This window comes from Polypterus senegalus, chromosome 1 (assembly GCF_016835505.1).
Source record: "Polypterus senegalus isolate Bchr_013 chromosome 1, ASM1683550v1, whole genome shotgun sequence".
NCBI classification, from domain to species: domain Eukaryota; kingdom Metazoa; phylum Chordata; class Cladistia; order Polypteriformes; family Polypteridae; genus Polypterus; species Polypterus senegalus.
Window position 1 is genome coordinate 193,857,671 of NC_053154.1, and position 20,235 is coordinate 193,877,905.

Sequence of the window (20,235 nt, forward strand, 5' to 3'; positions counted from 1 at the left end):
AGAAGAAAAGGAACAGACATCATGATGCCAGTTTCTACTTTTAAGTTTAGGAGATATTGTAGATTTGACTTCCTATGCATCAGTTCGGCTTAGTTTTTGACCCATGATCTTTATTTCAACTCTTGTTCATTCCCATCTCTTGTCATCCTTCTCCCATTCCGATCATATCCTTTAAAAGAACTCCTTTGGTACACAAACAGCTCCAATAGATTATTATGGAAGGTATTACTGCACCAGTGGATACAGCTGATAGTCTTAGAACATTCTTCAACAATGAAGGCTCAACCAAAACTTTGCGCTATTACTGCATATACTGGTGATAAGCAATGAGAATACATGAACAAATCTAACCAGTTGGATTAGATCTCTTAAACAAATCTTCAAAATCACAAGTGCACATTTGACCCTGCTTATCAGTTAAAGCATGTTTAATTCTGTTTAGTTATAATATGCATCTGTGTCCTATTTTGTAATCACACTCTGGCCCATTTTAGCAGAACAATATGAAATCTATACATATTCACTTTTGTACTTTTTATCAATAAGTTCTTGATCGTTCAATAACATCAAATCCCATGACAGCTTCCACTTTGCAAAGTGGTATTGCACTGTTATTTGTGTCCATTTTTAAGTGCTGATGAAAGTACTAGTAGCACCAGCTTTAAGAAACCAAGCTTACACTAAAATTGGACTCAACTGCACTATTATTATCCCCAAACAGCATTGTCATGGATCAGTACAAATTAAATACTGCAAAACACAGAAAAGCATATGTTGTCTAATGCATGTTATCACTTCTAATTATAAAATTATTTGCAATCTGTAAGCTGATGGCAATCCAGTAACACTGTAATTTATTTACTCAGTTTGTTTATTCAAGAGTTTGTTTTTATCCAAAGGGACTCACAATGTTTAATTTATCCATGCATCATTAAACCTGCTTAATCCACCTAAGGATTATGAGAAGCAGGAGCTTGTTCCAGGAACAACAGGTGGAAGGCCTGTCCATCACAAAACATAACTGTGTATACACATACATTTACCATACTTATGAGGGATACGTTGGAGTTGGTAATTCACCTATTGTGCATGTCTTTGAAAATTGATAAAAACTGAAGTGGCTGAGCAAAAACCCACCAAGACAGGGGGGAACATGCACACTCGATACAGACAGTCCCCAGGCCTAGATTCAAATCTAGGACTCAAAGCTGTACCACAATGTTTGAATAATTTAGAAACTTCTTCCTTTCATTGTGAGTACTGGCTGGTAAGTGACTTTTCAGTGTTAAACAGTGAAACTTGCTTGTTTTTACAGGGAAGAGTACTGACTTAATGTAGGCATTCCTTGGTGTTTCATTGTATAATCAGACAGCTCCTTGCAAGCTGCAGATGCAATGGCCATGAACGATGATGCCTCCCCATACCATAATATCCACTGTTCTGGGTGTTTTACATTTAAAATCCTACCTGAATACCCTTCTCTGTACAAATCCAATTAAAACCTCCTGAATGGGAGGCTCATCACTGAATATTACTCGAAGCCAGTCCACAGCAGATCAGACACAGTTGACAAAATTGAGGGGTCAATTGCAGTTGTAAAGGACATTTTGAGTATACTTTTTGGCAGTTCATAGAGAACACGATATCCCTGTAGTGGAAAATGTGAATGCCACCCTCTTGTATGGTCCTCCTGTTTTCATATGGTATTATTCCTCTGGGCCACCCAGATTCTTCCCATTGAACATGTTGGTCTTTCTGCAGCCATCATTGGTAGCACCACGCCACTCTCTTCTCCATTTGGCCAATATATAATTATATACACCACAAAGTCCCAATCAGACTCAGTTGTTTGTACTATGGACAAATTCATTATTTAAGCATGCCTGGTGTGCTATGAAACTTTTTTGTAAATGGATTACACTTTATTAAACTGACCTTTATTAATGACTGTTAGTATTTCATTCACAAAATAGGCCAGTGTGTAGTAATATCCATCCATTCATCCATTCTGCTTAGTCCTACAATGGATTAATATAATCAGTCAGACAATCAGTCAGTCATTATCTGCTGGAGCCAAACCCAGCCAACACAGGGCACAAGGCAGGAACAAACCCTGGGCAGGGTGCCAGCCCACCACAGTTAATGTAATCATTTTGTGTTAATTTAATTCTTAATATCCATCCATCCATTTTCTAACCCGCTGAATCCGAATACAGGGTCACGGGGGTCTGCCGGAGCCAATCCCAGCCAACATAGGGCACAAGGCAGGAACCAATCCTGGGCAGGGTGCCAACCCACCGCAGGACACACACAAACACACCCACACACCAAGCACACACTAGGGCCAATTTAGAATCGCCAATCCACCTAACCCGCATGTCTTTGGATTGTGGGAGGAAACCCACGCAGACACGGGGAGAACATGCAAACTCCACGCAGGGAGGACCCGGGAAGCGAACCCGGGTCTCCTAACTGCGAGGCAGCAGCGCTACCCACTGCGCCACCGTGCCGCCCTAATTCTTAATATGTTTATGCTAATTGATTTTATAGATTAAGTAGTATGATTTTAGCTATCTGTTGTAATATAGTCTAGAGATCTTTTTCTTATCAGCCATTTGGTCAGCAGTTAAGCCGAAATCTACTAGCAGGATTTGATCCAGAATTGTACCATCTTTCTTTTTAAAAGTAAGCAAGTAACTTAAACAATTTAGTTAAAAGGTTTGTTTATTTGGCCTGAGAAGTTGTTAATGCTTATTGCTTAGGAGATACAGAACACCTTTTTATATACATAACACAGGTTAGATTTTCTTAATACCTCAGGTGACTTTAATTAACTATTCATAAAGTCACTATAAATCCAATTCCTGGACCTATATATTTCAAGGAAGGCTCTTAGGGAGTCTGAGCTTAGTCCAGTAGCAACAAGCAGAAAGCTAAATGTAGTCCTAGATGAGTGCCAAACCCTTGCACATAATGGTCTTGCACATGCCTACACTTGCCTTCCATTTTACTTGATGGGGTCTTGGGAAACCATAGCCTTCTATAGAAACATCAGGAAGAAGTTTCTAAAGGAGAATTAAGACACCAAAGAAAAACCCATGCAGAAACAGAGCACAAATTTCTTAAGTATCTAAAACAGCATGATTATTTCTTTCTCCCTCTCCCTCTCATCTTTAAAAATGATTCTAGTAGATAGTAAAAGTGACTGGGCAAACCCTACAGCCATCACATGACTCAAGTCCAGATAATAGTTTAATCCATGCCATTCTGTGTACCATTTTTCAAACTGACAGTTAATCTGACTCTACCAGGGTTCCTTTAATTTGATTTACAGTGCCATTGATTTAAAACCATTAAAAGTATCACAATTGTTTGTCATTTACAGCGAAAGAAATTAGCAAATAGTGTATTACTGCATTCTCATTAGAAGGTTGTGCAGTTAGACACCGAAATCACCAGACATTTTGAGTGGATGTATGTTGTCTTTTTAGCAGAAAAATTGCATTTTGTTGCTGATTTTTTTTTTTTTTAATAATGAGTCACTAGTATTACTCATATCTACTGTAAGCAATATTATTAGATAAAGGAGACATTGGACAGTGTAACTCGGTTTTTACTTAAAATCTGTAGCTAACACTGATGTCTCTACTTGAGGGTGGTTCATTGCAATGCTCCTTCACACCTTGAAAATCCTACTTGCACACAGTATGACATTTATATCATACCACCATTGTTCATTTTGCAGGTTTTCCAGTTTCCTCCTGTGTAGTGTAGGTTAGTAAAGTGAGCAGACACCCTGCGTATTGGCTCTGTTCTTATTTTAATAAATTTTTATTTTTACACTGTGAACATTGTCACTGAAGATCGATCACTAAATTGATCACTGCCCACTCCTGTCATTGACATTTGTTCTAGGAGAATCTGGTCACCCTAATGGTTGGTTATTGAGACTCTAAACTGCCTCAGTGTCTCTATGAGTAAGGGGGTACATACCCTGCATTGGCAGCCCATACTGGAAGAAAGCATATTCAGAAAATAGCTCAATGTTGAAACATTTACTGAAAATACATTTAAAAGCAGTACATTTTGTTTTAACCTGTCCGTTACCTCATGATTAGATAAGGACATTATTACAAAACAGTCCACTCCCAGTACATTTCTGAGAAGGCGGTGCTTTCCACTTCTAAATATTTCACAGCTGGTATTCATCAGTAAGCCCACAGGCAGCAGTCAGAAGAGTACAGTTGTAAATATACGTTTCATCAGTGAAAGAGGTGTGTGCAGTTAGCCCAACACGCCTCTTAAACTTTTGTGCAGAGAGCAGCTGGACACTTACACTATAGAGTACATCTTGTTTTCTATTCTTTCCAGTTGCTGAATGAATTTAAATACAGTTTTTCTCAAGTGTGAAACTGTATAATAAAAAAAACCCTAACAGTATTACTGCAATTTTAAAAGTTTTATACATTTGATTGCATTCCAGTGTTATTAGCAGAATTATTATTTCTAGCTTTATCATCAAGCTCAGACCTCTCCTTTGATTATAACTGATGAAAGTATCTCCAAAAACTAATGACTAGAGGTAAACATATACAGTAATACTGTATATACTTTGCATAGTATACTGTATACATATACTGTATATAGTATATGTATTTAGTACCCCAACTATACAGTATATATATATATATATATATATATATATATATATATATATATATATACTTCTCTGTTTTATTGAGGTCATTTGAGATGATTTCCAAGGCATTCAACTTTATACTTATAGTAAAAATCCTTGCAAAATTTTTCATTATACTTTGTATAATAAGCATGTAATAAATTAAATAAATAAGCAATAAATAAAAGTACAGTATGAAGTAATGACTTCATTCAATGATCGTATAGAACTCAGCAAATTACATATTAAAAGCTTTTACAGTATACTGCCTTACTTGGTGAGAATCGTAATCAGAAAGTGCTTGGATCCTTCAAACATTTTTCAAGAGTTATCAGTTTATTATAAAGACATGTTTCTTATTTGCTCCTCCATACACATCACTCAACTGCCTGTTTTATCATATATGTTGTACTACTGTTAGCCTACTTACTAATGACTTTAAATTATTAATTTGCATGCACATGGGAATACAACTCATAATAACTTTTCTTTTAAATCCATCCTATCCCTTCTGGCGGTCCTGAGGTTTTCAGTCATGTGACTGATTCTTTATTATCATCCACAAATAGCATCTTTGTAACTGTTCTTCACAAAGAACAATGAGAGGCTTCTGTTTTCCACATAGGTGTGACTGAGGCTTTTGTTGTATATTATAGTTGCTGGACTCACACAATTTAAAGCAGTTGCTTTATAAAAGGTTAGATGCCATAAGAGTCCACAAGGGAGCAGCAAACACAAAGTCCCCTTAAAACGTGGTAATGTAAATCTAAGAAGAAAATAAGAGGGCATACAAACTTAAAATCAAAATTATCTCTGAACACACTTAATATGCAAATATTTAGATTCTTCTGTGTTAGTTTTCTTCTACTGAAACTTGTTTTGTATTGAGGGGTCTTTTATTTTATTTTCTTACTTTGAGTTCTGTGTGACATAGTCATAGGGTTAAATAATGAGTTCAGGGAGGACCTGCTATACAGAATTACAGATTCTGCCCATGTCTGAACATTTATTTTCTTTGTGTGCTCTGGTTTACCTCCCATATCCCAAAGATGATTCTAAATTGGCCTCCATCTGAGTGAGTGAAGGTATGTGAGTGGACTCTGCTATAGACTGACAAATGCAGTCCAGGGATTGTTCCTGTCTTTTGCCTGATACCCGGTACTGACTAGGTCATCCCTTTCACTGTCCAAGGACAAAGCAAAAACAAAAAGAACGCTGTTCCGCATATGTTCTGCATTAAAACTCAGGCAAATCATTAGTAAGGTGGGCTGGGTAGTCTAGTCATTTCCAGCAGAACTCCATCTGGTAGATTGGCTCAAGCAAGTAAATGATGCCTCCTCCTCAGATGCCTGAGGTTTTATGAGGCTGGACTGGATGGGGCAGGGTGAAATGCCCTCACTTGGGTGGCTTTTTGGCACTGTGGAAAAAGAAGGAGAGGACAGTATTATCAGCAGTGGTCTATCTCATCTCGGCAGGTTAATACATATCTCAGTTGAACTTGCGAGGAGGTCCTCCGACATGTATGCATGACATGAGCGAAGGAACATTAACTAAACTGAGATGCAAAGACTGGGAGGCATATTTTTATTTGGTAGTACTAGTGCTGACATGTTAGGATAAATTAAATAGTTTTTAGCAATAAATTGCGGTTCTCTTTTTCAGATTCTTTTATTGTTTATGATAAGTACACCATCCTTATATTGTATACAATATATAGGCACTACTGTATATGACAAATTCATTTGTCTCTCTGACTTTACATAAAATGTGGTTAGCAACTTGAAATTTTGGCTTGCAAAGTAAAGCTTTGCCTTTGGGTTCTTAAACTTTTCTAGTTATACTTTAACATTTACAATGAACGCTGTCCTTCTTGACTTATCTCTAGAAAGTGTTCTAATCCATTTCACATTGGCTATTGATCAATATTATTAGGTTATTTGTGCTGATTTATGTTTTTTTTTTCTCTACCTACATGTGGCACTGTGCTATATACTGTATAGGTACTGCTTGTACCCTATTGTTACCATGATGGTGTGTGGCAGATAGCCGGGACCCATGCCCGGTCGGGACGCCCCCTTGACACTGGATTTATGGGAGCAGTCATGGGTTGCACACTACATCCCTCAGAACACTTGTTGGCAGCCCCCCTGGGATGCATCGGGGCCAATAGTTTGGAACACTGAAGCTCATTCCTGTAGGGCTCCGTGGCCACTGCCAGGGGGGCTGCACAGCCTAACGAGCCTGCCTGGGCGGGAACGGAGCCTCACCCAGAGGTGCAGCCGGAAGTAGGTCAATGAGCACCTGCAGCACTTCTGGGTGGGCTATAAAAGAAGCCGACAGTCACCACTCCAAGCGGCCGAGTTGGGAGGAGGAGGACGACGACAAAGCTGTCTTGGAGGAGTGGAGGAGAAAAAAGAGTGTTTTGTGGTGTGGTTTTTCTTTTCTTTGGTGGTTTTGGGGACTGTGTTGTTCCTGTGGGACACGGGGAAAACATGAAGAAATTAAATCTTTTTGTTAATTTTTAAAAGTGCCTCTGCAGTCAGTCTGTGTCGGGTCGACGCCTGTATAGCACCTTTGCCACAGGTGTTATTGCCTTACTTTCAGACACTTTTGCCTCCTCAGATATTTTGTGTAGCTGCAATGAGGCAGCAGGTTTGGTTAGGCAAAGGCATCTTTCCATTCATGTTTTAGACCCACTTACTCCACTAGAGTAATGAAGGTTCCTGGCTCTTCTTACCCAGGCCGAAGGCAGGAGCTAATACTGAATGGTATACCAGTTCTTTGCAGGGCATTAGTCAAATCAAGTCAACTTTATTTATATGGCTCATTTAACACAACTACAAGTTGACCAAAGTGCTTTAGAGTAAAAACCCAATACCCAGTAAAAATACAGTTCCCATAAGCTAAACGCTAATAAATATAAATATAAATAAATAAATATCTAAAAAAGATGCACAATATTAAAACATAAAAATCTTAACCTATTTTAAGAATAACTCCTTTACTATGAGTCAAATACCAGTAAATAAAGGTATGTTTTTAAATTTTTATTTAAAACTATTAATCAAAACAGCAGCTCTTATTTCATAAGGCAGAGTGTTCCAAAGCTTGGAGGCCACAGCTTCCAAAGCATGGTCATCCATAAGCGCAATGCAAAAATTCACCCTACACTCTCTGTCCTGCATATGTTGATAATCTGCATCCAGCCCTGCAAGCAGGTCCTTCAACTTGCAGGGAAAACTTGGGGGTTGATGGCAGGATTGGCACTCCAGCCACTGTAAAAACCTCACACTGTTCAGTGTGGTGCTGAGACGTTACGTGTTGCACGGCTGCACTCAGATCTCAATCTGGGTTGTTTGCTGTGTGGTGGGTGCAGCAACACACTGTAATCAGCACATGCTTCCAAATTCTTCCTCTTCATCCTTCTCCTTCTCTACTGGAAGCCAGTGCAGGGGTCCTGAAACAGGTGAGTTATGATGTATTTTTTTGGTGCCAGTTAACACCCCTTCACACATTCACCACATTCAGAACCAACTGGAGACAGGACAAAGATGATCGACATACACCAGCATAAAGAGAATTGCAATAATCTAGGTATGAAGAGACAAAAGCATGAATAAGCTTTTGTAGGTCAGTATAAAATGACTTGATTTTAGTAATAACCCCAAGTTGAAAAAAGCAGCTCTTTATCACAGTATTTGTCTGTTTATCAAAATCACACCTAGATTTCTTACTTGAGACCCGATATATAAAATCAAAGGTCCCAGAGTATTTGTAATAGCATTTGTAGATATAAAAGGAGTGAACAGAATAGTCGCTCTTAGAGGGTCTCTTTCAGGGTTGTTGGGAAAAGCTGTAGTACCCAGTGAACACCCATGAGGATGCAAGGAGAATGTGCAGACTGAACTGGGGCCATTGTTCTTCCAGAGACGGATTACTCTCCTGTAGCCTGTCACTATGAAATGCGTGAGTAAATGTCTTTTATGTTGGTTATATAAAATCAGAACTGATTTGTTAAATGTACATAGTCTGCAAATTTAAAAATATGTCTTAGCAATTGTGCATATTCCACAATTTCAGTTGTGTCATCTGCAGTTTTGGATGTGCCCCATTTGTCATAATGTGTCTGCTGGGTGTGAATGACAAATAGTGTACCTTAAGAGCTTTAAGGTAGTCATTAAATGTACTTTTTATAAGTGATGCAGCATTTTTCCTAACCTTTTTTATGAACAGGCAAAGAGCTAAAAATAAAATCTGACTGTCAGAAACTGTGCTGCTAACTGAATAAAGTAGTGCTGTCCAAATCGTGCTCCAACTTGCACAGCAGTAAAAAAGGCTGTTTCATTTCAGGTTTCTGTGAATCATAGGTTGACAGCAGTGAAACTTGTGTAGAGATGAGAGCCGGATTTCTCCAGAACTGAGGGGGGTGTCAGAGAGTATTGAGCAAGGGCTGAGACCACAGTGAAACTAAAACTGGCCGTACACAGCAACAGATTTTCTTTTCTTATTACTCTTATCTGGCTGTGTGCACATTTTTTATTTTGTGTTTCATTTAATATTTTACATAATCATCTTTTGTTCAGTTTCATCTAATTAAAAAAATGTTATCATTCAGGAAAAAGGGATTTAGTTTAAGAAATCACTGTTTAGTCAGTAAATGTTGGCATCACATAGTGTGACTGCCCTAGGATGCAGTCTTATTTAATAAATCTGATTGTCCTTTCATATTCTGCTAGTACAGTGTGCTTTCAGAGGACAGTCGTACGGTGAAGTTCATTGTTGGCTCAACTTTTTTTTACATGGTTGGACATTGTTCTTTGCATTGACTAGTTTTAAACAAAGCTTCCTTTTTTGTCTGTGCTGTGCATCACATGCTGTACAGTTGTGGACAAAAGTTTTGAGAATGACACAAATATTGTTTTTTCACAAAGTTTGCTGCTTCAGTGTTTTTAGATCTTTTTGTCAAATGTTTATGTGGTATACTGAAGTATAATTATAAGCATTTCATAAGTTTCAAAGGCTTTTGACAATGACATTAAGTTTATACAAAGAGTCAATATTTGCAGTGTTGGCCCTTCTTTTTCAAGACTTCAGCAGTTTACCCTGGGATGCTGTCAATCAACTTCTAGGCCAAATCCTGACTGATGGCAGCCCATTCCTGCATAATCAACGCTTGGAGTTTGTCAGAATTTGTGGATTTTTGTTTGTCCACCCGCCTCTTGAGGATTAACCACACATTCTCAATGGGATTAAGGTCTGGGGAGTGTTCTGGCCATGGACCAAAATTTCAATATTTTGTTCCCCGAGCCACTTAGTTATCACTTTTGCCTTATGGCACAGTGCTCCATCATGCTGGAAAATGCATTGTTTGTCACCAAACTGTTCTTGGATGATTGGGAGAATTTGCTCTCAGAGGATGCTTTGGTACCATTCTTTATTCATGACTGTGTTCTTAGGCAAAATTGTGAATGTGAATTCCCTTGGCAGAGAAGCAACCCCAGAGATGAATGATCTAAGGATGCTTTACTGTTGGCATGACACAGGACTGATGGTAGCACTCACTTTTTCTTCTGTGGACAATCTTTTTTCCAGATGCCACAAACAATCGGAAAGGGGATTCATCAGAGAAAATAATTTTATCCCAGTCCTCAGCAGTCCAATCTCTGTACCTTTTGCAGAATATCAGTCTGTCCCTGATGCTTTTCTTGGAGAGAATTGGCTTCTTTGCTGCCTTGCTTGACACCAGGCCATCCTCCAAAAGTCTTTGCCTCACTGTGTGTGCACTCACATCTGCCTGCTGCCATTCCTGAGCAAGCTCTGAACTGGTGGTGCCCCGATCCCGCAGCTGAATCAACTTTAGGAGACGGTCCTGGCTCCTGCTGGACATGCTTGGGCACTCTGAAACTTTCTTCACAACAGTAGTGGAAATGTTTTTTTTTTTTTGGAATTAAGTTAATTTTCATGGCCAAGAGGGACTTTGCAATTAATTGCAATTTATTTGATTGCTCTTCATATCATTCCGGAGTGTATGCAAATTGCCATCATAAAAACTCAGGCAGCAAACTTTGTGAAAATGAATATTTGTGTCATTCTCAAAACCTTTGACCATGACTGTATGTAAGATGTAATTACCCAATGCAGTATTTTTTGTCCATATAAGTACATCCCAGGTCAGGATGCAACACTCCATACAGAGTCTACATATGACTAGGCTACTCCTGAAGTCAGTATTTTATAGAAAGTTAAGTAAATGCAGAAACAAGCCTCATTTAAAAGACTCAGTAACTATTGGCCTACAGCATCACTGCATGGCGCATGTGTAAAAGGAAATGGATGGAGTAAATTCATCTCCAGTAACTAATAACATGTAACATCAACTTACCAAAGGAAATGCATGGAACACTTGTATTAAATGAAAAAATGATTGTAAACTGGTAACAGGCTACAGAAACGTTTGTGATTTATAGCACATTTTGGGAAGAGAGGCCACATGCTATTATTCAATATCCTGAATGCAAAAAAACATATAGGTTATCATTGCTACCCACAGCTGTAGAGTTTGTGTTTCAAATTTCAGTCCTCACTGGAGTTTGAATTTTACACACTGTTCCTGTGCCCATGTAAGCATTTCTCTTGCATCTCAAAGACATACATGTTAGACCAAATGTGCTGCTGGAATAAACATCACTTCTTTGTGATTTTGAACAGAAATGAGCAAAAGGAACTTCCATGAATTATTAGTTAACGGTTATGTAAACTTATGAAAACAATGCATAAAAAGGTTTTTTTTCCTAAAAATAATCATTTTGTTTTGTTATTTAAATATTATTGTTTGCAAGATCTTAAAAGTGACATGATTGGCTTTGAAAAATATTGATGCTGAATATCTTCAAACATCTTCAAATGAAATGTAACATTATTTAAAACTAGAGTAAACAACATATATATACACACATACATATACAGTATGACAATGTAATTACCGGAGCAGCCGTGTACTGTCACCTGTGCTACAAAGTGCTACTGAAACATTGGAGTTGTTGAAAGTGAACTGTAGTATGGTGAGGGTGCTATGATAAAGTCAAGTATTTTTGAGTGGCCTAAGGGGATCCAGGAGGGAGGGTAGTAGATTTATATATCAACACAAGAAGTAAATCTTCCAACATGACAATACTCCTAGCCGGGATGTGCACAGAGTTTGTCACTTCCTGGCTAAGAAATCAATTACCAAATTAAATCATCCACTCTGTTCACCTGATTTAGACCCTTGTGATTTCTGGCTCTTCCCAAAATAAAAACTGCCATGAAAGGACTAAAATTTTCAGACATTTCTGACATCCAGCATAATGTGACAAAGGAATGCAAAGGTATTCCAAAACAGAGTTCCAGGTATGTTTTCAGCAATGGCAATGTCATCAAACTAAATACATAGCTGTGGAAGAAGATTTCTTTAAAAATGACTGTAGCCAGTAGTGCACAGATACACATTTTATCTATAAACTTTTCTGGAGCTCACCAGAATTAGAACTCCCAGGCAGCCCTATGAGAATGAAAAACATGGCAGTGTTAGCCTGCCGCTGATATCTATTTATCTGAAGGACCAGAGATTACCCTTATCAAGTCCTCCAGGCCTTAGATATGTATCTCATCCAACGGAATGCACCAAATAACTTTACTAGTACTGATTTCAACATTTCATCCAGTACATGTTGTTGTGTAAGTACCTGATGGGACAATCACAGCAGTGTCATGGCTTAGTCTTTATTCCATTATTCAATACAAGTGGTTTCTCTTGCTCCTCAGTTGTAGGTAGGTTTTTCTGGACATGATCTTGGTTTTCTTCCACATCTTTAAAACATGAAGGGTTAGGTTGATTGTCGATTAAGAACTACCCTGATGTAAGTGAATTTGGAGCCTTAAACCAGAACTAGGATCTTCCTTGTGCTCAAATTCTGTGAGAATAGGTTCTGTCACCAAACAAATGTGAAACTGTAATAAGACTGTGAAAATGTGAAACTGTAATAAGACGGTCCACAGTACGGAAGGATGAATGGTTGCCTTCTAATACTCTTTTGTTTTGTAATTTGAAATTCTTCAGTATGTAGAAAAAGTAACAATTTTGTTTTACTCTGTCAGTAGTTAAGGAGACATATCTGCTCATATAAATTAAAGAACACTTTAAAGCACATGACATCTCAATGGGAAAAAATCATGCTGGATATCTATATTGATATGGACTGTGTAATGTGTTAGCAATGAAAGGATGCCACATTGTTTGATGGAAATGAAAATTATCAACCTACAGAGTGCTGAATTCAAAGACATCCCGAAAGTGAAAAAATGATGCAGCAGGCTAGTCCATTTTGCTGAAATTTCATTGCAGCAATTCAGAATCATACTCAGTAGTTTGTATGGCCCCTACGTGCTTGTATGTATGCCTGACAACGTCGGGAGGCATGCTTCTAATGAAACGACAGATGGTGTCCTGGGGTATCTCCTCCCAGATCAGGACCGGGGCATCACTGAGCTCCTGGACAGTCTGAGGTGCGACCTGGTGGCGTCGGATGGACTGAAACATAATGTCCCAGAGATGTTCTATTGGATTTATGTCAGGCGAGAATGGGGCCAGTCAGTGGTATCGATTCCTTTACCCGGCAGGAACTGCCTGCATACTCTTGTCACATGAGGCCGGGCATTGTCGTGCACCAGGAGGAACCCAGGGCCCATGGCACCAGCATAGAGTCTGACCATGGGTCCAAAATTTTCATCCCAATACCTCATGGCAGTCAAGGTGCCATTGTCTAGCCTGTAGAGGACTGTCCATCCCTCCATAGATATGCCTTCCCAGACCATCACTGACCCACCACCAAACCGGTCATGCTGAATGATGTTACAGGCAGCATAACATTCTCCATGGCTTCTCCTGACCCTTTCTTGTCTGTCACATGTGCGCAGGGTGAACCTGCTCTCACATGTGAAAAGCACAGAATGCCAGTGGTGGACCTGCCAATTCTGGTATTCTATGGCAAATGCCAGGCAGTGAGCACAGAGCTCACTAAAGAATGTCGGGCCCCCAGGCCCCCTCATGAAGTCTGTTTCTGATTGTTTGGTCAGAGACATTCACACCATTGGTCATTTTGTAGGGCTCTGGCAGTGCTCATCCTGTTCCTCCACACCAATATATATATGTATAGTTGTATTTTTTTTCTGCTGTGTTTGTATTTTAGTAGTAGAAGTCAACTTGACTCCCTATTAATCCTAATGGGCGTTAGGGTACCTGGTTCAGTTTCAGTTCATCCAGTCAACCATCTACAATTAAATGTGTTGAGTTCACTTTAAGATAAAAGGGTAGACTGGTAGCCACCAGTCAGCATATAAGTAAGCTTTATTAGTGACCTTCACTAATTTCATTCTAAATAAGTCAGTGTGCTGTAGGTTGGTTTCTAATATTAACAAAAGTGCTTATCCATTAGTAAAACCTACTTAACCCAATTAAAAGTGATGGGGGTTCAACAACATCATTACAATATAACATTTTCAAACCAACCTCTTATCCCAGTGGCATCAGTTGCAAGGCAAGAACCAACCCCAGACAAGGCACTGATCTCAATTAATACACACACTTGCTCATACCCTGGATAGCACAGCAAGCTGGTCTTTGGAATGTGAAATGAAATATTTCAGTATCTGGTGAAAAATAAACTCAGACAAAGATAATCCACACAGAAACAGTGTCCATGTTGAATCTGCCACCAAATTCAGTTCAGTAGATTCATTTTACACTGAAACAAACAAAATTGCAATACAGTATTAAATATAAAACTAAGCAGTAACATAATAATCAAAAACACCAGATGCAAATTAAGTATAAAAAAAATTCTTTCAAACTTAATGAAGGCACAAATGAAGGTACTGCTGTCAAATGCCCAGTAACCTGGCAGACCCCACACAGTCATCAGAATAAGACCACATTACTGTTCCATGATTTTTGACTCCCTTTGATTACCTGTCACTTAATATGTGACCAAGACTCCGCCTCTCAGTGTCACTGACTCCATTTCTCAACAGTGGTTAAATTGAGCTGCTCAGTGGGCCAGTTACTTGGAGGAGAAGGACCTGAGAGGTCTTTGCTCCCCAAACTGTTTGATAGATTTAAGTTTTGTCCTGGATGTCAGCATGAGGGCTCTGCTTGAATACATCGCCTTCTTTTTTGCAATGGTGTCAGCTGGTTTCCTTATTGTGGCCACTTGGACAGACTGCTGGATGGTCAATGCAGATGACTCCTTGGAGGTAAATCCAAATAGAGGGTAGCTTGGAAAATGTGACTAATTTAGAATGGAGAATCTAATTGGTCTATGTAATTATTGGTATTGTAAGATGCTTACTTTTATCCTTCAGTTTCCATCAAGTGATTTCTGTTTTTGTTAAAGAGAGTCCCCAGGTAGGTGCCTGTGTGTAAATGCTTCATAACAATTAAACAAGCACAGCAGAATGCAATATTTTTGACTGGGGAGGTGAAAATGGGCATTTTAAAATTATTGTGGTACTGCCTTTCATGCTGCATAGTTTTTGAGAGTTTGAATTTGATTAAAAAAGTGCAAAAGACATTCATTAATAAAGTCTTCCTATACCATAACTGTAAGGTAATGCAGAAAAGGCCAATGTTGTTGTGTGTCAGTCTCTACCTCACTATTTAATTAAAATACATCAACAATGAGTTGAGTAAATCTTAAATATACAATAACATAATTATGAATTTAAAAAAAAAAAACTAATAATGAAATACCTTTAATTTATAAACTGTGTTGTAACTCATCAAATCTGATATGTGTCAGCTGATAAACTGTTAAGACATACAGAGAGGTAAATGAAGCTTTTGTGACCTGACAGATTAGTACAGAATGTCAAGTCAAGTGGAAAATTTCTGCAGGTTTCGGTGATGCAGTCATGATATCTCACAGCCCTGAAATCAAAGGTTCAAATGCTAGACTAGTTGCTGTATAGAGATAGCCTGTTTTGATAATTTCTGTGTAGGTTTTTCTCCACGGCCTACAACATGCTCACTAATTTGTATGGTGACTCTAAATCGACTCTGGTGGAGAGCATGAGTAGGACCTGTGTGCTTTCAGGATAGGTTCTGACTCTCCACTACCATGAACTGAATTTAGTAAGTTAGGTAAAGGTTTAAAGGATTATTTATTTTAATTAAGAAAGGGAGGAAATTTACAAAATTAAAATGTATAAAATTATGTTAGCTTCCACATAAAATGGTTAGTGATTAAGAAAGAACAGTAAATACTGTATCATGTTCAAAATTAAAATTATTGCATAACACTGGCAAAAATGGCATCATTATATATTTTGATTTACTCTTCCTTTGGTAAGAATACAATTTAATGAACTAAATTGTGATTCAAGACAGGAGTCCAGCAACTAGATGGTCATTGGAACCATTAACCTTGTGTTACTTCACAAGTACCTTTTAAATAAAGGTAAACCTGTTTAATGGCATCTAGAAGTGATCTTTATGCAAATGATTGCTGCCCTGTCACGTACACAACATGAGTTTGAATATTAAAGAAAGTATCGGCAAACCCCCAACACACACGCTCACACACCACACACCACCTTCTTCTGGGCATTTGGCTTTACTTCATGGTTCAAAAACATGAAAGTGAAAGAAGGTGTCTCAAAGTAGATAAATTCGGGCAAAGGCATGGCAGGAGCTGCTGGTCTGCATATGTCGTGCTAGTAGAATGGAAGCAGGTAAATGCACAACTGGACAGCTCTCCATGCTAATTAAATCTCTTGTGTTATTTTGTAACACAAAAACTCAACTCGAACCCAGATAATCCAATTATTTTACTCACATGAACAATTTATTATCGCTGTATTTTAATTCCTATAGATTAAACCACATTCGGTGGCCAAGCTTCTAGAAAGGTGATGATCCTTGATGATCACAGATCTTTTCAATTGCTGTATTGTAAAGTTTATAATCACACTTAGTCATCCATTTCATGTAAATATCCGGTATGAATTCTAGAATTCTGTGGAATCTACTGTATGAGGAGGCAAAAGTTGCTTGCTCCAGGTTGTACAAGGGTACTGCTCTTGAAACAGCAGATGTTTTAAACAGACTTGCACTCTGATTCCATAAAGGCACAGTTCCAAGTAAGCCTTGTATTTCTGTTCCTAAAAGAGTATTAAATCTGCATAATGTTATATAGTGCCCTTTATATTGGAATAATGCCTCAGTCAAGGTTTGAGCGCAGTCTGTTGGAACTGCTATGGAAGCATCACTGTACCAGTTTGCTGCTCCACACAGAAATGATGGGGCTCAAATCTTGTGTGTATTTAAGTATACTATATTGGTTATTTTATTATTATGTAAATAACAACAGGTGTAAATGTCTGATATCTGGAGAAGCCCTTGTCACTTGAACGTAAAAAAAATTACAGAGAAACATTCTGGGCAATTTAAAGACACAGACAGCAGGCTGGATGAAAAAAACAAGAGATGTATAAAGGATATTGCATTTACATTTATTTCCTTAGCAGACACTTTTATCCAAAATGACTAATAAAAGTGGTGAACATAATCAACTAAACATCAGTCTGGGGTTACAAAAATGACCATCAGAAGTGAAGAGCTAAGAACAAAATATAAGCTAGTAACAATTTCTAATTACAAAAACCTAATAACTAATATCAGTTAGATAGATATACACCAAATAAAAAACGTATTTGTGATTTGTAATTTAAATTAAAGCAAATGCTTTAGTTTGAACTTCTTAGGAGACCAAGACCCAGATCAAAGGCATTCAAATAATATAATATAATGTCTTAACTCAGGAGTTGCTTAGCACTGATGAATCACACACACCAATCCCAGGTTTAAATCTTGCTCCTCCTCTTAAGAATATATATTCATGTAGCATTTCTTTAAAATGGTTCATTTTTGCATATCTCAATGACCTAGTGCTGAATCCTCCCAGTCCTGGAATGAAAGGTTCAAACTCTGGTCAGCCTTTTCCTCTATCATGTTTTCACTATGTCTGCATGGGTTTTATGGTCTAGTCGCAAAGATTAGTACATTAGGTTAATTGGGAATCTAAATTTGACTTGTGTGAGTAAGCCTTGTAGTGGACTGCTACACTCCCCAGAGGTGGTTTGTGTTTGTGTTCTCGCCAGGTTAGTCTGTGCATCCCCCCCAAGACTTCAAACTAGATTAAGCAGGTTTGAGAATGTTATGTGTTTTGCTAAATTTCCTTATCCAAGCAGTATGTTTTTCTCTTGTGTGACAGCACATGATTAGTTGTACAAATTCACATTATATCATCATGGTGCCCTGGTTTTTAAATCTTGCTGTTCTTATATTGTACAGACCTCAGCAGGCAGATTTATGAAAAAGCAGGACATTCCTCATCAGAAGAAGCCAAGTGAAAAAATGAAAACAAAGCAAAACATTAAGCCTACTCACTGCCCTAGTCAGATTACCATTAATGACTGTGTGCACGCTGTGAGTTAGAATAGCCACAGTACGGACCACTACTCAACCCAGGTCTGAAGGTCACACTTGTAAGGGAAAGAGAGCAAGGGGCACTCATAAGAGTCTACTTCTGAAAAAAGAAAACCCACTCACATGCATATTTACCAGTAGTTGGCTGACTCCAGTCTGAGTACATGATAAATGCATTTTTCAGATTCACTCATTCTAAAGATTTTTGCCTCTAATTTGCTCTTTCAAGATCAAGAATTATTTTATCTTGTTTAGAAACAAGCTCTTGGTAAAAGTACACTTTTAAATCAGAAATCCCTATTACAGACTAATACAAGAATGTAAGAAATGGCCACTTAAGCCGATCCTGTCAGTGATGATTCATGAAATAACTGTAACAGGAAAAAGTCAAAAGGATGTTTTCAGGAATTTTAAGACAGAAAAATTGACTGATTTGAGCAGTTTAGATTTTTGAAAGGCATTCAGTATGTCCATTTTGTTAACTTACCTGTACCATTACAGAGTTTGGGAGATCAGTCAGATCAGATGCTAGGTGGGAACCAGCTCTGGATGGGATGACACTCTATCACAATGCATACTCATTCACGTGTACTTTTCGAATTTTGAGCCCACATCCATCCAAATCTGCACACATTTGAGATGTGGTAATAAAAACAGAGAATTCTCAGAAAAATCCAGAACCTATGATAAAACATGTTAAATCGACGTAGCCAGCATTTGAACCCAAGAGTGTGGAGCTGTGAGACAGCAGTGCTATTGTGCATCTACTCTGCCATGATTTAGTTGATCAGTTTCCTGTTAAATCAGCTCTGTGAGTTTTGAAGGGTTAATATTCAATCTTTAAAATACCCTACAGCAGTGGAACTCCCAGGCATTCAAGGGATACTGGTACCAGTTCTGTCAGGAGGAGGACTGTGGCTTTTAAAGTAATGATTAACCATCTTTAGGATTTATTAAGAATTCTAATGCTAGGCTAATGAGCATAAAGGTGTGCTAAGTAGTGCACTGAATTCCCTTCAGTGTTAAAATTTGAATATTTACTGCCATTCAGTGTAATGAAAAGTAAATGCCTAATCACTGAGTTGTTTATTATTTAGGATTATAGGGCCGGGTTTAGGTTTGGTTTCTGGGTCAAATCAGAGGCCTGTCTGTAATCAGCCATTGTTTTCTAGTGAGCATCATGATTTGCATCTTGAAGGGTGCCCAATGTGTATGAGGTTGCTTTCTTGCAGTTTTACTCAGTTTTAAAAAAAACCATCTTAAAATATAATAAAATGACACTCTTTTTAGAATAAATACACATCCTTTTTGCTAGCTAATTATTTTAACACTAAGGTGTGATTTTTCTTTAAATATTTGGATTGAAGGGTTGACAGCTATGCCAAGGTCATATTTCTAAGAGAACCATGATGGACTGTCATTCTGTCTAAAGTTGGTTCCTGCCTTGCACCCAAAGCTGCTGTGATAGGCTGTGACATCTTCCAAACTTGTGCAATAATAAATAGGCTCAGAAAATGATTGAATGAATTGTCCAGGAATCTGTGAAGTGCCTTGAGAATGGGAAAGGCTCTATATAAATAAAATGTATTATTAATATTATTATTATATAACCAATGGCTTCAATTATCTGTGGCGAATTAACATATTCTTACCATGTCTATGTGGTTCATATGTGGGCTCTCCACTTTTCACCTCTTATCCGAGATACATGGAGGTCAGGCCAATTGGCAGCTCCAACTTGGTCTGATGTGTGGAAATATGAGAAGATGTGTCTAAACTGGCTCCTAAATGGTAATTAATGAATAGGCACCAGTAACCCCCTAATTGGATAAAACAGGTATTAGAAATTGTAGGATGGAGTTGATGTGTCATTAAGGGAGAACAAAAATGATCTTCTTTTATTTAAATGTGAGGAGGTCATTTAGCCTTCATGCTATACTGGCTTGCCAGTCCCAAATAATCTTAATTTTATATTTCATGTGAGCCTCCTAGCTGATGGATGAGCTGACCATCTGCAATCAAAATTGTGACTCCT

The 20,235-nt window shown here is 38.1% G+C and overlaps 1 protein-coding gene across 3 annotated transcripts in view; it reads left to right on the plus strand.

Moving 5' to 3' along the window:
• Positions 1 to 20,235, plus strand: part of LOC120537181 (claudin-16-like) — a 61,919-nt gene that overhangs the window by 34,871 nt on the left and 6,813 nt on the right. The window contains exon 2 of one of the 3 annotated variants that reach the window (XM_039765940.1): positions 8,517 to 8,644. The exons of 1 other annotated variant lie outside the window; for it this stretch is intronic. In XM_039765940.1, coding sequence (XP_039621874.1) covers positions 8,636 to 8,644 — 9 coding nt within the window. In that variant the 5' untranslated portion in view covers positions 8,517 to 8,635. Of the gene's footprint in view, positions 1 to 8,516; positions 8,645 to 14,854; positions 14,969 to 20,235 lie in introns of those variants that run through there. One more of the 3 variants, XM_039765924.1, reaches the window with a different exon arrangement.